This window comes from Micromys minutus (assembly GCF_963924665.1).
Source record: "Micromys minutus genome assembly, chromosome: 10".
Taxonomy (NCBI): Eukaryota; Metazoa; Chordata; class Mammalia; order Rodentia; family Muridae; genus Micromys; species Micromys minutus.
Genome location: NC_137979.1, coordinates 44,773,280 through 44,794,016, shown reverse-complemented (window position 1 = coordinate 44,794,016; position 20,737 = coordinate 44,773,280). Strand labels below are relative to the sequence as shown.

The window sequence follows — 20,737 nt, the reverse complement described above, 5'->3', positions numbered from 1 at the left end:
ATGCGGGCTCAGCTCTGGTTGCTGCAGCTGCTGCTACTCCGCGGGGCCGCGCGCGCGCTCAGTCCCGTAACACCCGCAGGTAGGATGCCCGGCCAGGGCAGGTGCAGACCCGCCAGTGGGACCCGGGTGCTGTCCGCAGGACGCCCGGGATAGGGAACAGGGACTCTATTTTCCCTGTGTGCGCACAGAAGGTGCGCACCTCCTACTTCTGTTCGAAGGACTTGAAGGGACCAGCCTGGGCTCCCCAAAACAGTCACAGGGACCCCGCGATCGTTCCGGAGAGGCGTTTGCTTTTCCGTGCTCTTCCCAGCTGCCTCCCTCAGTTGCTCTAGGTGAGGTCCCAGCTGGGCTTGGAGACTGCGTGGGAGCCACTGGAGGATGGGAGACATCCTGGCACCAGCGTGGCCGTCTAACTTGCTTCCCCTATCCATTGCGCATACTGGTGGAGAAGCAGGGAACCCAGGAAGAAGCAGCTTGCTGCTCCAGGATCTCCCAGAGTCTAGGGTCCCCTTCTCCCTCCTGCTTGGTTCTGCTTGGCTCTCAGTTGCACTGGCTGTGCAGGGAGACGAGGGGGTGAGGGTGGAGGAGGGGCTTCCGTTCTGCACACCCTTAGACCAGTTTCTCAAGCCAATTCTTCCTCTTGGAGGTCCTTTCAGAGACCTTTCATGTAGGTTCTGCACCCAGGCTTTCTCGGGGAGGAGGAGCTAGGGATCAGGGTGATTTTTCAGGCTCCTTAAAAGAGAACTAGGGATAGTTCATGGGGCACTGCTGTTGGCTGCTGTGTCAGCAATGTGCCTAACTATGTTCTTGACTTTGATGGCCACGGGATGTAATCTGGGTTGGGATGAGATGTTCGGGTGGAGGATGCTGGTGGTATCCACGGGGTCGCGTGTTGAGGGAGACCCCCACTGAAGGTGGACACTCAGCTTCTAGTTCTGTTTCACTTGCTGTGTGACCTTGGGCAAGTTACTTACTTTCTCTGGGCTTGGTTCTTGATTTATAAATAGAGGCTACTGACAAAATCTTTGGCTCTTGAAAGTGGAATTATGAAAGATTTTCTCCCTTTAAAACATGTACAAGCAACTGGCAATTCATTTTAAAATTGTAACTAGGAAAGGACTGAGTGGGTTAATTCCTGAGCTCTTTTCATCCTTAACCTGGTATGTTTCCTGAACTCAGATATGGCTGGGTCAGTGAGGGGTTTGGGCCAAGGAGAAGGTTGAGAAAGGGAGTTGGCTTTCTCATCAGGGGGCCCAGGGGCATGTGTCCCTTTTGTAAGTACAGACTACTGGGTCATCTCTGCTTTTAGATTCCTCTAGAAGAGGTGGAGCATCTGCAGCAAGCGAGATTGGTATTAGACCCTGGGAAGCTGTAGGAAGCCATCAGGGAAGCTGCTTGGGTTTGGTGGTGAGGTTTTGTAGAGGCCATCTGAGGATGAGTGTGAGTAGGTAGGCTGGGAGGTGCTCTTTCATGGAGACTGGCTGATTGCTCTGTGTGACAGAGCCCCTGTGGCCAGTGAGAGCCACATGGGCTCAAGGAGGCCTCGCCCCACCTGGGACACAGGACTGGAGGGCCTAGCAAGCAAGCAGCAAGGTCCCTCCACTCCTACAGCCTTGTTCACATTCGTCCTTACAACAATGGAACAGGAGGCAGCGATGGCTTGAAGAGGGAGTCTATTGAGGAGAGCAGAGAGGAAGATGGCCTCTGAGGGTCTGGTCCCAGGGAGACCAGAGGTACCCAGGACACACAGAAGAGAGAATCTTGAAGCCCACAAAGAGACAGCCTCCTTTTTTCTGAGCCAAGGTTGCCTTAGAGTAGGGGCTGAACAAATGTCTTTTTTTTTTTTTTTTTTTTTTTTTTTTAAGGTGTAAGTATACTTCAGACACACCAGAAGAGGGCATCAGATCTCATTACAGATGGTTGTGAGCCACCATGTGGTTGCTGGGATTTGAACTCAGGACCTCTGGAAGAGCAGTCAGTACCCTTAACCACTGAGCCATCTCTCCAAAAGATGTCTTATAACCCAACCATCCTCAATGTGCTTTCAGTTTCCTCCTTGCCCACCAGAAGCCTCCCAATAAACTAATATATTGTGACTAAACTTCAAATTTCCTCACAATGGCTTCTAGGATAGCTACTGCTTTGTCAGCTGCAGTGTCCCTCCTCCAGGAGGGCCTGGCAGCAGCCACTCGGTCCTGACTCACCGTACTTCACTGTACCGTGACTATGGAAAGACGTCTAAAATGTTTGGGCTCAGGATTTTGCCCACCCATCACTGAGAACTCTTCCACACCCCACAGCCACCCGCCCACACCTTGTGTGGAAATCTGCTTAATAAATGTGTATGGAAAAACCTGGGCCTGGTGAGCCACACTGAGGCAAGGCCACTTGGAGGAAAAAGAAAGGATCAGAAGTTCAAGGTCATCCTCGGCTACATAGTGAGTTCCAGGCCAGCCTGCTACATGAGATCCTGTTTAAACAAACAAAACTGTTCAACACTGAGTACACAGGTGCTTCTGACTGAACCCTTGGGGTAACCTTCAGAAAGCAGAGTCCCATCCCCCATCCCTCCCCACCCCTCCTGCTACCTGGTGTCCCTCTTTCATATCCACAATTCTAATCTCCAAGGTGAGGGACAGGGTCTCAGCAGGAGGGGCTATATACGTAGGAGGTGGCATTTGTTAAGTCTGAGACAACCTTGTATGAAGCAAAGAAAAGGACTTAGAGACACAGTGTCATATGGCCCAGCCTGGCTTTGAACTCACCGTGTAACTTGATTTTCTGGTCTTCCTGCCTCTGCCTAATGACACCGAGTAATGGGATTACAGGCATAAGGCCATCATGTCATGTGGATAGAGCACTGGAGAATTGAACCCAGAGCCTCTGGCATGCTAGGTGGGTGACGTGCTAGTGAGCACTCTACCAACTGCGCTACATCCCCTGCCTGGGCAGTTGGTTTTGCTGGCTGCTTTGCGTAGATGGTTTGTCAAAGAGTCAACCTAGCAAGTGGTAGAACTGTTCTTATTGCATCTTCTCTGTCAGAGATGGAGGCTTCCGGAGAGTCTTACATGAGGCATTGGGGTTCAGGGTTGTGCCTCCAGCTTGGTGGCAAACCTGTGTTTTCTCGGTGCAGCGACAGGACAATGAGGGTCTCCCACAGGGCTGTGCCAAGGAGGGTCTCTGCCCTACGAGGCTTGGTGCTGAGTTTCTCCCTCCTCCCACCAGCTCCCCAACCCTCCAGTCACTGGTGCCTCCTGAACATTGGTCCTTGCGGTACCCAGAATTCCAGATGCAGAGGTTACCAAGGGCATAATGGTCCAGGACACCAGCTTGGGTGGTGCTTGTGGCATCCGGGTGAGTGGGACAGAAGCGTCAGGGAGACTCTGGGAAGCACTGACGTCTCCTCAAACTTGAAGGAAGAGTAAAAGCTCACCAGGTGAGCTGAAAAAAACTTTGTGAATCTGTGCTGGCTGGGGAGCAGGGATGGGTCCTAGAGGGCCCAGGAGGGATGTGAGAGAAAGAGAAAACAGGAGCCTGGCCACAAGAGCCCTCGGGTCAGCTGCAGGGGTGCGGTGAGAGGGATGCAGGGGTGATGGGTCACGTGGGTCATTTACGTGGCTTGCTCACCCTAGAATGTGCGGGCAACTGGCTCTAGTGCATACAGGGTGGGAGGTAAAATGAATACCCAGAGAGAACATCAGTGGCCAGAACAATATGGCGGCGGTATGGCTAGAAGGGCTAGCTTGAGTTGGGTCAGGCCCTGGGTGGTGTAACCCAGCTCCTCCTCAGCCCTAGAACTCTGCAGCAGGGCTGTGCCAGGTCAGGGGATCCTTGCTCTCCCCATACATTATACAGTTCTGGCTGACCCAAAACTTGCTCTGTAGACAGCTGGCCTTGCACTCGCAGAGATCTGCCTGCCTCTGCCTCCTGAGTGCTGAGTTTAAGGACATGTGGCGCCACCCCTGGTCTTCCGGCTCTGTGCTCTATGACTTTGACCAGACCGGAGCCAGCCAGCCTTACTTCCAGTCCTGCCATGGAGTGAGTGGGCAACCTAGAGGCGGGTTGTTAGCCTTGTTTTTTCCATCTGTAAAATGGGGATGAAAGACTTGTTGTGTCCATTGAGAGTGGCTGGCAGGCTCTCAGAGCCATTGCTGTCACAGCATGCCATTACATGGTATAGCCGCTAGGGCCCTGAGTGGTGGAGTGCAGTCTCTGCTCTGGAGGCCAGGGATGGAATGGGAGCAGAGAGGCAGAATCAGAGCCAAGGGTGAACAGGGGTGTCTGGGCACGCCATCCATGTAAACCTGTTAGGCTGTGGCTTTCATTGGGGCTTCAAGGCCGTGTGCCCAGACAGCTATATGGTCCTGCACCTGCCTATGTGACCAACCAGTGGCAGTGGTTCCTGGCTTGGACTAAGAGGTGGCATCCTGCCCATCCAACCGGAAGGGCAGACAAGCTGAAGCTGGAGAGACACGTTTGGAGATGCTTAGCTTTAGCCTCCTCTGCCCTTACTCCATGATCCTGCATCGAACCCAGACCCCCACTCCTGGATGGTTGGAATGCCTGCATAGTTTTTACCCCGCACTTGGATCAGCCCTGTTATTGGTGTGACTGTGACACAGAGAAGGTGCAGATAAAGAGGAAACCTGACAGGTCCTAGCTTAGGGGTGGTGGGTGGGAACAGGAAGCCTCCTACATCCCCCTCTAACATCCCTCTTCAAGGTCAGTCCAGACTTGGTACTTCCTGCCTGTCCACCCATCAGTCCCTCCACTTGGCCTGCATGTGTTGCTTTCCAGCCCTAGCTCCTGCCCTGCCCTTGGGAATACTTGCAGGAAGACTTGGGGAGAAGGCCACCCAACTTAGAACAAACAGACCCACCACTAACAGTTGAGGCCTTGCTGATGAGGCCTGGCAGCTTGCGTGGGGCAGAGTGGTAGGTGGCTGCCACCTAGTGCTGGGCTGTCAGCCATTCGGTAGATAGCCTGGGATGAGGTCAGAACTGCCCCTCTGCCCATATCCTCCAGGAGCATCTGGTTATGATTAGGGTCAGAGGCGTGAGAGGGGCCCGGCAAGAGTCCAGCAGGCACCAGCAGCCAAGGATGACTTAATTGGATAAAATGTCTAATGACAAATCAGAGCCCTGTACCAGCATACTGGCCAGGCCTCAGGCCTGGTCCAGCCAAGCCCTGCTTCAATCTCTGTCCTTGCTGCTACCAGAGAGCAATCCCCAGTGTAGTGTCCTTAATTAAGCAGTGATTGAGCACTTATTGTTTCCAGGTACTCTGAGGCCAGTGGAGAGAGTCCTGAGGAGCACAGGCCTCCCTGGGAGAGGGAACAAAGTGGCCTCGGGGAGGGGTCTTGGACAGTGAGAACCACTTGAAGAGCTTTGGAGAGCAAGGTAGATGGAGTCAGAAGTGGAAAGGAGAGAGGTATCTGACCTAGGGCCCAAAATTGATCAGTGGTCGGTGCCTCTCCTGTATCCAGGGCAGGAGTGGCAATTAGAATGTTACTCCTTTGGGAACAGGAATCTGGGCACAGCTTTGGGAACCTACCTTTCTGAGGTGGACAAGGATGCTTTTCAGGATCGTTTAGAATTAGTTTATCAGCCTCAAGAGAGCTGGATGCTTGGAAGACCTGCCTCTGTGCAGCCGCTTGCCCACTCAAGTGTTCTGTCCCTTCTCCCAGGTCACGATGAAGGTCAAGGCTCCACATGGACTGCCAAGAGAACCAGGCAAGGCTGGAGTCGGAGGGCCCGGGAGAGTCCTGGGCAGGTGTTGAAGCCAGGCAAGACCCAGCTGAGCCAGGACCTGGGTGGGGACACCCTGGCCATCGACACACTTCCGGACAACGGGACTAGGGTGGTGGTGAGTGTGGAACTGTGGTGGAGGGAGAGGGGAGCTGGAGTCTGCCCTGGTGTCATGGAGACGGGAATGGATAGGATCCCAGGGAAGAGAAGGCAAGGCAGCGCCAGGCTGGATCATAGGATCAAAGCGTCTCAGTGTTTCGTTGGCTGCTGGCCTCTGCCAGGACCTGGAGAGATGGCGTAATCTGCTCCAGGAGAAACAGTGCAGGCTCCGAACTCTGCCATGACTTAGAGACAGCGGAAGGTTGGTGTGGTCACACCGAAGCTGCCAGTTTAAGCTCCACTCTACCACATTTCTGCCTCTTAGGCTGTGAGGCCCTAAAGGTTAAGGACAGGGCCACAATAAGAGGCATCCCTGAGGTGGCTGGAGTGGAGGAGAAACCAATCCAGGTGTCACTGGGGTAGAATTTCCTGGGCCTGGGGGCGGGAAGCTGTCTGTGGAAGGAGGTGACTCTGAAGGCTGCAGGACCTCTGCAGCCATAAGCCAGTGAGTTGGAGGTGTTGTGTACCCGTGACTGAGAATTTTGCATATATGTCTAGGGGCCGCTTCTGGTGGCAAGTGTCTGGGATGAGTGTGAGCAAGTGCTGGCTGAGTGTGTGGTGGGAAGGGTGGAGGCTCAGGATGCACCAAAGCTACAGAATGGCAAGCAGCAACGAGAGGGTGAATCTTGCAGCTTCCATTTCTTTATTCCCATGGGACTTCCAGAAACGTCCAGCTATCTGGCAGTATCATTGCAGCGGTGGTGGGATGCCACTGTGTGTGCCCGAGGTCCCAGCCGAGCGTAAAGCTGAGGCAAGAGGATGATCAGAGCCCTGGAGTCGGGCTCAGCATGGGCTGTAGGGGCCCGTGTTCTAGTTCTAGAGTAGCGTAGGTCTATGGTTCCGGAAACAGAATAAACACACAAGTCCCAGGCTGCTTTCCCACCCCTCCTCAACCTTGCCCCCAGCAGGATAACTCTGCTTTGTTGTTTTCCAATTACTCTGTTTCTTTAGCTCCTTTAAGTGAGCTTTGTTGGTTCCATTGGTTTTGAGACAAGGTTATCACTATATTTTTGGATGACCTCGAACTCGCTATGTAGACCAGGCTGACCTTGAACTCAAAGAGATCCGTTTGATCGTCAGCCTCCTACGTGCTGGGCCTGAAGGTGTGGGCCACCACTAAGTGGGCTTTGGACATTATCTGATTCTTGTCTGTTGTGATAGGGGACTAGGTTCGGCCGGTCTCAGAACTTTCTTCTCCATCTTTCTTTCTCAACTCATGTTCCTTATAGCACCACAACATGATCCAAGCAGGGTAATGTCTTGTGTTTTATATTATTATTTTTTAATTTATTTACTTCTGTGTTGGTGTCATGGGGGTGCATGTACTATAGTGTGTGCACGTATGTGTATGTATGTATGTGTGTATATATGTGTGCATGTGTGTGTGCTTGTGTATGTGTGTGCATGTGTGTGTATATGTGTGTGAGTGAGTCAATTCCCTCCTTTTACCATATGGGTCCCAGGGATCAAACTCGGACCATTAGGCCTTTGGGAAATGCCTGTCTGTCCATCCCTGTTTCTTATATTTTACTTTTTTTTTTTTTCCCCCCTGGGATCCTTGCTGTCTCCCTGGCCCTGCCTGCTCAGTTCTCTGTGCTAATCCCAGGAATGCTTGACATCCTTTAGCTTCAAGTGTAATTTTTTGTGTGATCAAACTTGTTATCAAGGGAGTTGGAGCTGGAGCTCAGTCGGTAGAATACTTACTCAGCACTCATCAAGCCTGGGTTTGACACCCAGAACTGTATAGACTGGGTGTGGTGGCCCATACTTGTAATCCCAGCACTTTAGAGAGACAAGTAGGAGGATCAGAAAGAAGTCAAGGTCAAGGGCATCCTTGACCACCAGGTAAGTCGAAGGCCAGCCTGGGCTACATAAGATCCTGTCTTCAATGTCCAATAACAAATAGAAATAAAAATGTGCCCCAATTTGGTGGACTGTTTCCCTCCTCCACAGCTGGCTGCTTGCACTTCCTCCTCCTTTTCCTCTGAGTGTTGGAGCCCTGGTCCCTTTCCCTGTATCTTCCCTTTCCTGCTTGATCCTGTGGCAGTTTCCTGACAGAGGTCGCCTCTTGGGAAAGACTCTCCTGAGGATGTGCATGTCTGAAAATTCATTTAATTTGCTCTTCCTTTTGATTGATGGCTTCACCGAATGTCCACTTATAAGTTAAAAATAAATTTCTTTTCAAAGCTTGAAGGCATCTCCCCATTTTCTTCCTATGTCACCGTGGAGGGCTCTGCTGTGACCACAGAGCAAGGTGCCTCACGTCTATAATCCCAGCACTCAGGAGATTGAGCAGGAACATGGCCAAAAATTCAAGGCCAGCCTGGGCTACCTAATGAGCCCCACACCTCAGCACATACATACACCCTTGCTTCCTTTCCCCAAAGAAATTTGATGCAACGTAGGGTATAGTGGCTCATTCTTGTACTTCTAGTACTTAGGAGGCTGAGGCAGGAGTGCTTGGCCTACATAGCAACTTCTGTCTCAAGTTCCTTTTAAAGAGTGCTCACTACCACCCCAGCATTCTGAAATTATAGTTGGGTGTCCAGGCTACCCTGGAATTTACTATGTATGCCTGGTTTGCTTCCAACTGGAACAACCATACTGTTGTGGGGTATTCACAAGAGAAGACTGATCAGATACAGAAAGTCTTTATTGGGTAGCTGGCATCTACACTGGGTGTTTGGGATCCCAGGGTAGCTATGAGTCTTTCTCAGGAAGAGCTTTTAAGAACAAAAACCATATCTTGGGTTGACATACTTTGGTTAACAAAAACAGTTAGCCAGAAGCAGAGCTATAGACACCAAATAGCAAAGCTGGTGGTACATTTAGAGACTTTTCCCAAACTGTGGACTTGAATGGATTAGGTCTATGTTTACATTTGGCAGGTGGTGCTGTCTACAAGCTGAGTTTTACAGCCTGAATGGTACATTCATCATGGAATCAGTTGTGCTAAGGTCTGGGGCCTGTTACACACACCTGGCCAGGTTTTAAATTCCTAAGACCTTTTTATTATGGGCTCTTTTGAAAATCCCCCTTGCTTCTGTGTCATGGATGAAAGGTCTTTTCTCGCTAAGGGAATTAAAGGTGTGCACTATTACTCTCTGACTTACCCATGTTGGCTTTTAAAATTCCACATTAAGATGTTCCCAACGCCTGAACTCTTTGGTTCCCTTACCACTGTACCTGATGTTAATGGCTTCCTCAGCAGGCCCTCATTCCAGCCCTGAGGTGAACTTTCAAGGAGCAGGGTAGGCATGGAAGAATGGTAGCGTGGACAGCCAGCCCATGAGACGTTCCTAAGGAAGAGACTCCTGTCGCCTCACCCCATTCCTCATTGATTTCTTGGACTCTGGATTAAATAAATGATACCTGCTCATGATGGTTGGAAAGGCCAAGTCCCAGTCTGCATGAAGAGGACATCACAGGAAATAACCACAGAGACACAAACTTCTGGAAGCAATTGTCTGTGGGTGTCTAGAAGCAAATTGTCTGCATTTGGTGAGCCCTGGTGGACCCAATAACACTGAAGCTTAAAAACAAATACACATACTTGGACTTCACTCTGGACAGATTAGTTCAGAAGCATTGAAACCTCAAGGGTTTGTTTCTTTACAGTACCCTACGTGGTGCTGGAGAGATGGTTCAGTGGTTAAGAGCACTGGCTGCTCTTCCAGAGGACTTGGGTCCTATTCTAAGTACCCACATGGCAGTTCACGACCATGTGTAACTCCAGTTCAAAGGATCTGATGTACTCTTCTGGCCTCCTTGGGCACCAGGCAGACATGTGGTGCACAGACATATGTGCGAGCAACACCTGTATACATAAATAAAATAATTTCAGAATTAAAAATCTGCACATGGGGCAGGTAAACAGCTCAATGGAAGAAAATTTGCTCCCTCTCTCTCTCTTTCTCTGTGTGTGTGTCCCTGGGTTTTGTCCTCACTCCTGTTAAAAGAGGAAATAGATAACAAAACTCCCTACATAGTGTCTGGGTGTAAACGATTCTTAGATCTAAGATGTCTGGGTGATTTTAAAAGACTTATTTACTTATTTATTTTATATTTATGAGTACACTGTAGCTGTCTTCAGACACACCAGAAGAGGGCATTGAATCCCCATTACAGATGGTTGTGAGCCACCATGTGGTTGCTGGGATTTGAACTCAGGACCTCTGGAAGAGCAGCCATTGCTCTTTACCACTGAGCAATCTCTCATGCCCTGTCCAGGTGATTTTTGAGGTCTTCAAAAGAGCTTTGTTTTACTTTATTGTGTATTTATGTGTATGAAAGTGTGTCTCTGTAAGTATATGCCACACATGTACAAGGGCCCTTAGAGGCCAGAAGGGGTGTCAGATACCCTGGGACTGGAGTTACAGGTAAGAGCCAATGGGTGGACATATAGGAACCCCACCAGGTTCTCTGGAAGAACACTATGTGCTCTTAACCTCTGAGCCATCCCCCCAGTCTCTCCAAGCGGTTTTATAATGGTGGCCAGGGCTGGCCCAGTTCCTCAGAAGACTGAGGTGGGAAACTCAAAGCCTAAGTGGGCTACAGAGTGATTTCTCAGCTGCCTGGGCAACCTAATGAAAGCTCGTCTCAACACTTAGGAGGAAGTGGCAGGAGGATTGCTACCAGTTCAAAGCCAGTTTCAGCTATCCAGTAAGTTGTAGATCTTGTCCTCAGTTTCCCGAAATAAAAGTGATAACAGCCAGAATGCCAGGCTTTTGAGGTACCGTTGTGGCACTACATGGCAGAAGACTTCGACCATCGGGAAGCCTCTTGACCCCCATGACAGCCCTGCACCAAGTGACTACACTGCAGCTGGGTGCAGTGGCCACACTTTTACTCCAGGATTTGGGAGGCAGAAGCAGGTAGATTTCTGAGTTTGAGGCCAGCCTGGTTTATGGAGCAAGTTCCAGGATAGCCAGAGCTACACAGAGAAACCCTGTCTTAAATAAACAAAAAGTAGACAATTAGTTAATTTTAAAAAGAGGCCACACTATGGAACAAGGCCAGCTGGGAGAAGAGTCCTCTGTGTTGTCCCCAGATTCAGAGGTGACATTGGAGGATGCAGGCTTAAGAAGAAGTCTATCTGGAAGGGACTTCAGATACCACATCAGGAAAGTCTCCCATCCTTAGTGGGCTGGAGTGACACCTGTCTGGACACAAACAAGTCCAGGGTCTTAAGGCTACAGTGGGTCCCTGACTCAACCGCAGTGCCTGAAGGAAAGGCTCCTCCCAGCTGTGGGCTGGGGTGAGTCAGGAACAGGGAGCCTCTGCCAAGGATGGAGGCGGGAAAGCAGCTGCTAATGGAAACCCATGACAGCTTGGGAGCAGAGCCAGGGCTCTGGGAATCTTGCTGGCTGTCTTGTGGCTTTCAGTCCCTTTCAGGTGGCTCTCTGGAACTGGGGGTGGGGGTGTTAGGAGACTGTAGATGGGACAGTGAAGAAGCTTGAATCCTAACTCCTAGCAACATGGAGGGAGACTTGGGGTACTTCCTGTACAGAGAAAGCTCTAGATGTGGCTGTTTCCTGACAGCTACAGCACTGTGAAAAGCCTAAGGAGCGCTCTCAGTTTTTGCCCCATGTCTCTCGGCGCCCACACTGCGGCATGTGTATACACTCCTATTGCTTGTCTCCCTCTGGCACTTCAGAGACAGGCTGTCTGTCACTTGTGATCCCTGCCTGTCCCTGTTAGATACTCCTCTGAGAGAGCAAAGGAAGGAGGGGCTCCCCACCCCCAGGTCTCCAGTGGTGTTAGAGAGAAGACCCAATCCCAGGGTGGGCTCAGGGGCCTCTAAGGGCCTCTGTCCAGTGTCCTGGTGCTTACTCACCAGCGCCTTGTGTGAGGGGCTGCCTGTGTCTCCAGAGACTGTCCATTTCACACCAGTTCTGCCCTGAGCAACATTTAGCCGATTACCCACCTTTGAGGCAAGGCCCCTCACTAAGCTGGTCGTTGGGCTAGGCTAGCAAGATCCAGCTATCTCTGTTTCTCAGCACGGGTAGCCAGCATGCGTGGCCATGTCCTGCTTTTGCGTGATTGGTTGGAAACTTGAACTTAGATCATCTTGCTTTTGTAGCAAGCACTCTTATCCACAGCCCCTCTCCCCCAACGCCTTGCTTGCTTGCTTGCTGAGTCAGAGACTCATTCTGTAGCCAAGGCTGGACCTATGTAGCCCATAGTCATACACAGCCCAGAGTATGGAGAATGCTGCAGTGAGGTCACCACACTGGTGTTTAGGAGAGTGCAAAACACGGAACCAACAAATGGACAGTAAAAAGAAAATAGTAGGGTGCGGTGGTTCACACTTGGAATCCCAATCCTTGGGAGTCTGAGCCAGGAGGATTGCTGGGAGCTGTAGGTCAGCCTAGGCATATACAGAGACCCTGTCTCAAAAACAAAAGGAGGTTTTTTTTTTTTCCTGTATGGACCACCATGAAGCTTTTATAAGTGGTTGGCTTGGAATACTGCGTTCACTATTAAAACCTGTTATATTTAATTTGTCATTTCTTCGGAGCTGTCACCTGGGCTCGTTTGTTATTTGGTTTTTGAGACAGGCTTTCATTGAATTAAGCTAGGCGGTCTGGCCGTGGAGCCCCAGGGATCCTCTCCTGTCCTCTCTCCCAGTGCTGGGATTCTGAGCATGTGCTGTGTATGCTGGTACTAGAGCTGAGACCTCAAATTTAAAACAAACAAACAAACATCAAAGGTTTACTTAGCTGACAGGCCTGGAAGGCCAAGATTTGAGGCCCATCTGCAAAGGTCTCACTTAGCATCATGATGCGTCAGGGAAAGAGAAGCTGAGATGGCTCAGCAGGTGAAGAACTGTGCTCCGTGGCTTTTGTCAATGTGATGCAGACCTGGGTGTATCTAGAACGAGCTGTCTTAACTGAGAAAATGCCTGGATAAGACTGGCCACTAGGTACGTCTGTGGGGTATTATCTTGATTAATAGTTGATGTGGGAGGGCTGTGCCAACCTTGGGCAGCTGGTGCCCAGTTCTATAAGAGAGCAAGCTGAGCACGCTATGGGGAGCGAGCCTGTAAGAAGCTCCCATCCATGGCCTCTGCCGCAATTCCTGCCTCCAGGTTCCTGCCCTGTTTGAGTTTCTGCCCTGACTTCCCTATTGCTGGGTTGTTACTTGCAAGTATAAGATGAAGTCAACCCTGCCTGCCCTCCCTCAGGTTTTTGGCTGTGGTGCTTCACACAGCAACAGAAAGCCTAAGACTCTCTGGCTAGCCTGATGACCTGAGTTCAGTCCCCAGGGCCCACATAGTGAAATGATCCGATTCCTGAAATTGTCCCCTGACCTCGTAGCACCTGCCACGGCACTAAAGAGATAAATGGGGTTTTGTTTATTTGTTTTGTTTTGAGAGGGTTTCTCTGTGTAGTCCTGGCTGTTCTGGAACTTGCTCTGTAGACCAGGCTGTCCCTACCTCTATAGCCTTAGGGTTAAAGGTGTGTGCCACCACCTTCCAGCCATCATATATATATATATATATATGTATGTATGTATAAATAAATAAAAAGATTTTTTTTAACTCAGAATGAGTTGTTTGCAGAAGAGAGAAAACAGGGTGCACCATTCTGAAAGGTCCCATCAGTGGTACATTTTGGCCCAGAGTTTCTTACTTTGTGCACAGCTGAGGTGAGAGGGAAATGCCATCACAAATCTACGAGGGTCACAAATGTGCTTTCAGGAATTGGATTTCTCCTTTACTATGTGGGTTCTGGGGATAGATCGCCCATCCCAGGCTCAGTACCCTTACCCACTGAGCCGTCTTACGCATCTGCAGACTCTGATTCTGTAGGTCTGGGGTTAACCCAGGACGCTGCATTCTCTGCTTGTCCCACTTTTCTTCTAGCTAATTTAAGAGTTTCCCTCTTTAGCTCTGGCTGTCCTGGAGCTCACTCTGTAGCTAAGGCTGGCCTTGAACTGGTAGCAACCCTCCTGTCTCAGCTTCCCAAGTACTAAGATCACAAAGAGCCCTCTGTACGTGGCTTTTTTTTTTTTTTTTTTTTTTTGAGACACGGTCTCACTGTGTAGTCTTGGCAGGAATGAAACGTAATATGTAGCCTAGACTTCCTTGAACTCACAGAGATCTATCTATCTTGGCCTCCTGAAGCTCTGGCTATCACGGAACTTACTTTGTAGTCCAGGCTAACCTTGAACTCAGAGCTCTGACTGCTTCTGCCTCCCAAGCAATGGGACTAAGGGTGTGTACCAACATGCTCAGTAGAACTCTGCACTTCTAACAGGCTCCTAAGTGACTTTGCTGCTGCTGTTCCAGGAAGGTTTTGAATAGCCAGGATCTAAAACACATTCTGGTATTTTTTTAAACCCTCATTGACTAGGGTGGTTGGGAGACCCTCTCAGCGGCACTTTCCCCGGTGGCCCCAGCTGCCTAAATGCTATCCTGACAAGCTTGGCCAGCCAAGCTCTCCTGTCAACTCTGCAGGTGCCTCTGGTTGCTCGCCCGGCACGCCTGCCTGCCAGCTGGATGGCAGGTGATGGACTGATTGTGAGAGCTCAGCCAAGGTAAATACAGTCCTGCTGTCTGAGCGAAGTCCCTGGTGCAGGAGGGGGCACGAGAGACACTGGAGAGAGAAGAGCCCTTGCCGTGCAGATAATAGGATAGAGGGGGAAGGTTTGAGGAGATAGCCTCTGCTGTCAAAACATTTCGTGGAAAGGTACAACAAAATCATAAAAACTCACACTTCCCAGACACCTGCTGTGGGCACCGGCTGTGAGCTTGCGTTGTCCTGCTCGGGTGAAGCCTTGGAAGCCTTTCAAGACTGCGGCATCTGAGGCTGCTGAAGAAGGCACTGTAACCAGAGGGGAGGTGATGCTTGGCGCCAAACATCATCATGTTTGGGTTTTGAACCTGGATCGGGCTGACACCTAAGACCACACACTTCATCCTGGAACAGTCGTTTTCAAATGATGCCCCCACAGAACCCTAAGAATTCCTGGAGGTGTCCTGCAGGCTGCTCTGGGATAGGGTGCTGGAGAAGGTACCAGAAGCAGAAGGCACAGAGCAGCTTCATTGTAATGCATTGTAGGTGCGGAGCTGCCAAGGAAGGAAAAAAAGCCTGAACTCCTGTTGCTGCCTGTGAATCCGGAAGATCATGGATCAGGGTTAGGTGTGCATGTCACCCTTACAGCCTCCTTCATTACACTGACCAATCCTCTTTGTAAAGTCAAACCAATACTGCCTCCAGTCCCAGCACCAAGGGACCACCCTCCAGGGAACTAAGAGCAGACTGTATGTAGTGATGGCCTGTGGGTGGTGTGAGCTCCTTGCCCTGTGCATCCAGAGGAACGCACGCAATACGGAGTACTGTGTTAACTGGTCAGGGAGACCAACTAGGGCTTGCTTCCCTGCCCCACAACATCCCCATTTCTCTCTCCCCTTCCTTTCTCCTCTCTCTCTCTCTCTCTCTCTCCCTCCCTCCCTCCATCTTTCTGTCTTTCTTTCTTTCTTTCTTTGAGATAGTATCTCATACAACCCAAGCTGGCCTCAAATTTGCAATGTAGCCCAGGCTAGCCTTCAGTTCCTGATTCTTCTGCCTTTACTTCCCGTGCACTGGGATCACACATCACCATGCCCTGCGTTTCGTATGAACTGGAACACACATTCAGTTCTCATAGCAAATGCCTCAGTAACTGGGCCTTAAGACACAAAGTAAATCTCAGCACAGACAGTGTCACGGGCAAGCGCTATTAGGGAGTCTCCGTGGTGCGGGGAGCGTCCCTCTGTCTTGTTGCTCTGTGCTCTGCCACCCTGCCCTCCAGTTTTTGTAATCTAAGGCAGCTGTTTCCGTTCCAGCCATCACATCTGCATCCCATTCAGGTTGTGGGGAGGGCAAAGACTTCCGCTGATCTCCCCGTTGGTACATAGCTGTGTAGCTATCCCCGGCTAGGAGGACTGGGGGAGGTGCAGTCAGGCTAGGGGCCTGTGACTAGCTCAAGTAGAACATCCGCTGCTGAAGTAAGGTGGGGACAGTGGTTGCTGGGAGACTCATCTGTCTCTACCATAGTGACATCCTCCATCAAGACTGCTGGGGCTCATGGCAATACAATAAGGGGCCTACAGGGGCAACTGGGAAGTGTCCCTGAGGTTCATTCCAAGATATGGAACTCGGATTTGTGCTGTTTAATGGAGAGCTGCCGGGGGTCCTCCTGGAAGTCCTTCTTCTGGTCAGCCCACAGGGAAGACTGTTCCATCCATGTAAGTTCCCTTCAGTTCCTAGCAGTCACCTTAGCAATGTCACAGGGAAGGTCATTAGACAACTGTGGGGAGTCAGAACTGCTTTCTCTGTCACTCAGTTCCTGTCTCACGCTGTTCCTCATAAATGTGTGCTGGAGCCGGAAGCAGAGGGCTGTCTCCCGTCTGTGGACTGCGTGAGGAGGCGGCCTCAGCGCAGCTCTCCAGCTCCTCATCCATTCGATTTAATCCTCTGTTTGTCCAGAAGGATCAGGAAGCTTGGGAGGCAGAACCTGTCTTGAGCCGCAGAACAGGCTTCCTCTAGGAAGGGAGGTGTTGAATCACGTGACCACGGACTTCTAATCAGTGTGGCTGAGGAAGCACAGGAAGCACCAGGTTGCAGAACATGGCAGTTATGACCTGAGATGGGGCAGGCATTCTTGGATGAGGTCAGGGAACCCTAAAACACATCGGCAGCAGGGCATGATACACACACACACACACACACACACACACACACACACACAGAGCAAGACTTGCAAAGGGGAGCAGGCTGCCCAGGCCCAGCCATCCTGAGGTATGTATGGCCCCTCAGTGGTAAAGGAGAAGATCTTGTAATCCACACACCAGGATACAAGTCAGCCATCTTGTATCTACAAGATAACCAGGCTTAAAACCAATGATGAGGGCTGGAGAGATGGCTCAGTGGTTAAGAGCACTGGCTGCTCTTCCAGAGGTCCTGAGTTCAAATCCCAGCAACCACATGGTGGCTCACAAACATCTGTAATGGAATCCGATGCCATTGGAACGATGCCAATGGAATCAGATACCTTCTGGTGTGTCTGAAGATAGCTAGCTACAGTATACTCACATAAATAAATAAATCTTAAAAAGAAAAAAAGCAAACAAACAAACAATGAGGAGGACAATAGAGCAGGTCCTGATCAATTGTGTCACCAAATCACCAGGGTCTGTTTGCCTTGCTTCCTCTTGAGGCCTGGACCCCTCAGGTGGCTCAGCCAAACTGAAGCCAGGTCCTGCCTTCCAAGCTTCCTGAATGACCTTGAGGACAAGTGATCTTTCTGAGCCCAAGCAAGGTGTCCTGCCTCAGTGGCCATGGGCAACTCTCTTCAGTGCTTGGGTGGTCCCAGTGTGAGGACACCTTGATGACATAAGACCTCTGTGTGTCTGTCCTCCCCGACCCCTGTCCTGTTGCTAGACCCCCAGCCACTTGCTCACAGGCCTTTCCTCACTCCTGAAAGCATCACTTTCTTAGAGAAGAGACTCGGGAACCATGTGCCAGCCTTCGTACAGGGAGGCCTCGCTGTGGAAATGTGTTCCACGGACAAGGATCCTCTGAGGAAGAAGTTGTCTCTCCACCGATAGCTTTTAGTGACAAGAAGACATCCTTGCTCTTCTGCACCATGGCTTGGGAACACTGACTTTGAGATTGTCCAACTGTGCCACACCTTTCAGGTACAGGTGGTGAGATGGAAGGGACTTTGTCCCTGAACCCATCTGTCCTCCATAAAGGACCCATGGCTGTCCCCAGTGTGAGAGACATTTGATACTGTCTTTTTGAGTTTTGCTTTGTTGGTTGTGGCTCAGACATGGTCCTCCCACCTCAGCCTCCAGAAGAGCTGGGATTCCAGATGTGCACCACAGCACCTGGTGCTGCGAGAGATTTTAATTCTTAACGGAGATGTGTCCCAGGTCACCTTTTCATAAGACGGCTGCCAAAAGACCTGAGGGACAGTAGACAGAGCACAGATCACATACCCACGTGAAGCCAAATCACTGCCTTGGCTCCAGGTAGGTTTGTGATCTGAGTCCTCAGTTTCACTACTTAGAAAATGGAAGTTCGGAGCTAGAGAGATGGCTCAGTGGTTAAGAACACTGATGGCTCACAACCATCTGTAATGGGATCTGATGCCCTCTTCTGGTGTGTCTGAAGACAGCTATAGCGTACTCACATATATAAAATAAATACATCTTTAAAGAAAAAAAAAATGGAGGTTCAGGTACTGTGGTGCACATCTTTAGTACCAGCACCCAGGAGGCAGAGGCCGCTGGAGTTCCAGGATAGTCAAGGTATATAGAGAAACCCTGTCAAAAAAAAAAAAAAAAAAAGAGAGAGAGAGAGAGAGAGAGAGAGAGAGAAAACAGGTCTCTAGAATGGCTGGCCTCAATGTCTGTGGAACACCAGCTTGGTGCCGTGCCAGCACCACAAATACCGCCTTCCCCTCTTCTCCCTCCTGGCTCCCAGCCTCACCTTGACGTGGTCCATTTCACCTCCTCTCACTGAGCTTTATCCTGTTCCCTAACCACCTACTGTACCCTGTACCCTGTACTCTGTAGCTAGTACTGTGTACTCTGTAGCCAGTACCCTGTACCCTGTACTCTGTAGCCAGTACTGTGTACTCTGTAGCCAGTACCCTGTACCCTGTACTCTGTAGCCAGTACTGTGTACTCTGTAGCCAGTACCCTGTACCCTGTACTCTGTAGCCAGTACTGTGTACTCTGTAGCCAGTACCCTGTACCCTGTACTCTGTAGCTAGTACTGTGTACCCTGTAGCCAGTACCCTGTACCCTGTACTCTGTAGCCAGTACTGTGTACTCTGTAGCCAGTACCCTGTACCCTGTACTCTGTAGCCAGTACTCTGAATAGGTATAGCTACTGGCTGGGATGTTCTGTAAGAGTCACCTATGCTAGGAGAAGGGGCGGGTAGGGGTCTGTGTGGGACTGAGGGTGACTATGGTGGGGCCATCTGGTGTAATCATCTCTGGCAAGCCACTGTGCTGGTGGGTGCTAGGGTCTGAGAACTCTGCCTGGCCTGTGATCCCCAAGGTCCTTCCTGCTCTCAGAGAAAACCGAAGCCTGAGAAGTCGCTGTGGTTGAAATTATGATTTACGTCTAGAGGGTACTAGTGTTGAAACTCAGTCCCCACAGGGTGGTTTTGAAGGTGGGGATTTACTACACTCTGGAGAAGTGAGGCTCTGGGGAGCTATCACCAAGGAAACCAGGACAGGACCCTGCAGCTTTTATACGAAGCCCACTGTGGTGGTATATACCAGTAATTCCAGCACATAGAGGCTGAGGCACAAGGCTCACAAGATCAGCCTGAGCTGGATAGAGAGACCCTGTCTCTTCTTATGTGTATACTTGTGCACATAAGTACCAGAGTGTGCATAGATGTGTGCATACACATGTGTAGATGTGTGTCAGTGCATGTGCATTTTTTACACACGAGTGCAAACACCTGTGTTAGCTTGTGTACCTGAATGCAAATGTTTGCACTTACGTATGTGACTTTGTATTTGGGCACATTTATCTGTATGTGAATGTGCATTCATGCATGTGTGTTCTGTATGTGTACACTTGTATAATGTGCATTAGTGTGTAGGAACACACATTCTTGTGCACACCTATATTCAAATATGTATGTGTGTGGTGTATTTTCAACTTTGTGTATTTGTGTGTACACCTGTGCCTCGTTTGCATGGATGTGTGTATACATGTATGCACGTGTACACGTGTGTGTGCACATGTGTCTTTGTGGCCGTGTATGTTTCCATACATGTACAGGTGTGTCTATGCCTATATGTGCATGTATACATGTGCTTGCATGTGTGCGTGTGACCTGGAGTGTGGGTGCATGTGAGGTACATGTATGTGTACCCCTCTGTGTCTATGTTCTGAAGGCCTGTATGCTTCAGGACCTGCTAACAAGAAGGTGATCATCAGTCAGAGATAGCCCCTCTCACCTGGAGCAGAACCTGAACTATACTTACCCAGCCTGCTGTGATATTAGCAACTGGAAGGAACAGGGACAGAGTTACAGGTGACAGCTCCTTAAATGCCCTTGATCTGAACGAATGCAATCTTTTGCCACCTCAAAGATGTCACTGGAGGTCCCCTAGGGGACTCCAAGAATGAGCCCACATACCTCCCTCAATGCTGCAGCTGGGAGTTGGGCTATCACAGGCCTGTGGACCTGGCTGTCACCTGGCTGTCACAGGCCTGTGGACCTGGCTGTCACCCAGCTGTGGAAAATGCTATCATAGGCTGTCGATCCTGCAACATGTTACCCCATGGTGAACTCAGAGCAATGGGCTAGCCAGTCACATTCCCAGAGTCCCTACTCTCTCTAAAGGAGGTAACAAGAGATCTGTTGGCATCTGTTTGTATGTCAGAGTGTGGCAGCTTCTCTCCCAAGTTTGGGGACACTCTTGCTTTGTGAGTCCTGAGAAGCAGGCTGACTGAATCTGCCTCCTCTCAGCCACCATGAACCATCCTCAACATGGCTGCTCAGGTTCCTGGGAAGGGGTGGGGCTCAAGGGACTCCCATGAGTACTTGCAACCCTGTTTTCTCCTGTGTCATACCTGCATGGTAACATGATCTGTGTCTAGAGGCAGTGACAGAACCTGTAAAACAGACAAAGCTTGTGCAGACCTCAAACTGTGTCCTGGGTCCTGCTCCCCAAAACCTGCTCTGGGCCAGAGCACCCTAAGTGAATGCAGCCTCTGACCTGAGAGAGCTCATATTCTATAGGTATAAAAGTCAGTAAAGGAGGCTGAAGAGATGGCTCAGAGGTTAAGAGCACTGCCTGCTCTTTCGGA

General features: G+C 50.4%; 1 protein-coding gene across 1 annotated transcript in view; it reads left to right on the top strand.

Moving 5' to 3' along the window:
• PLXDC1 (plexin domain containing 1) overlaps positions 1-20,737 on the top strand; it is a gene marked incomplete at both ends in the record, with an annotated part of 56,719 nt that continues 35,982 nt past the window's right edge. Inside the window, 2 exons of the mRNA XM_080922432.1 lie at positions 1-79; positions 5,687-5,865. Of these exons, the coding sequence (XP_080778558.1) occupies positions 1-79; positions 5,687-5,865 (258 nt within the window). The remainder of the gene's footprint in view (positions 80-5,686; positions 5,866-20,737) is intronic.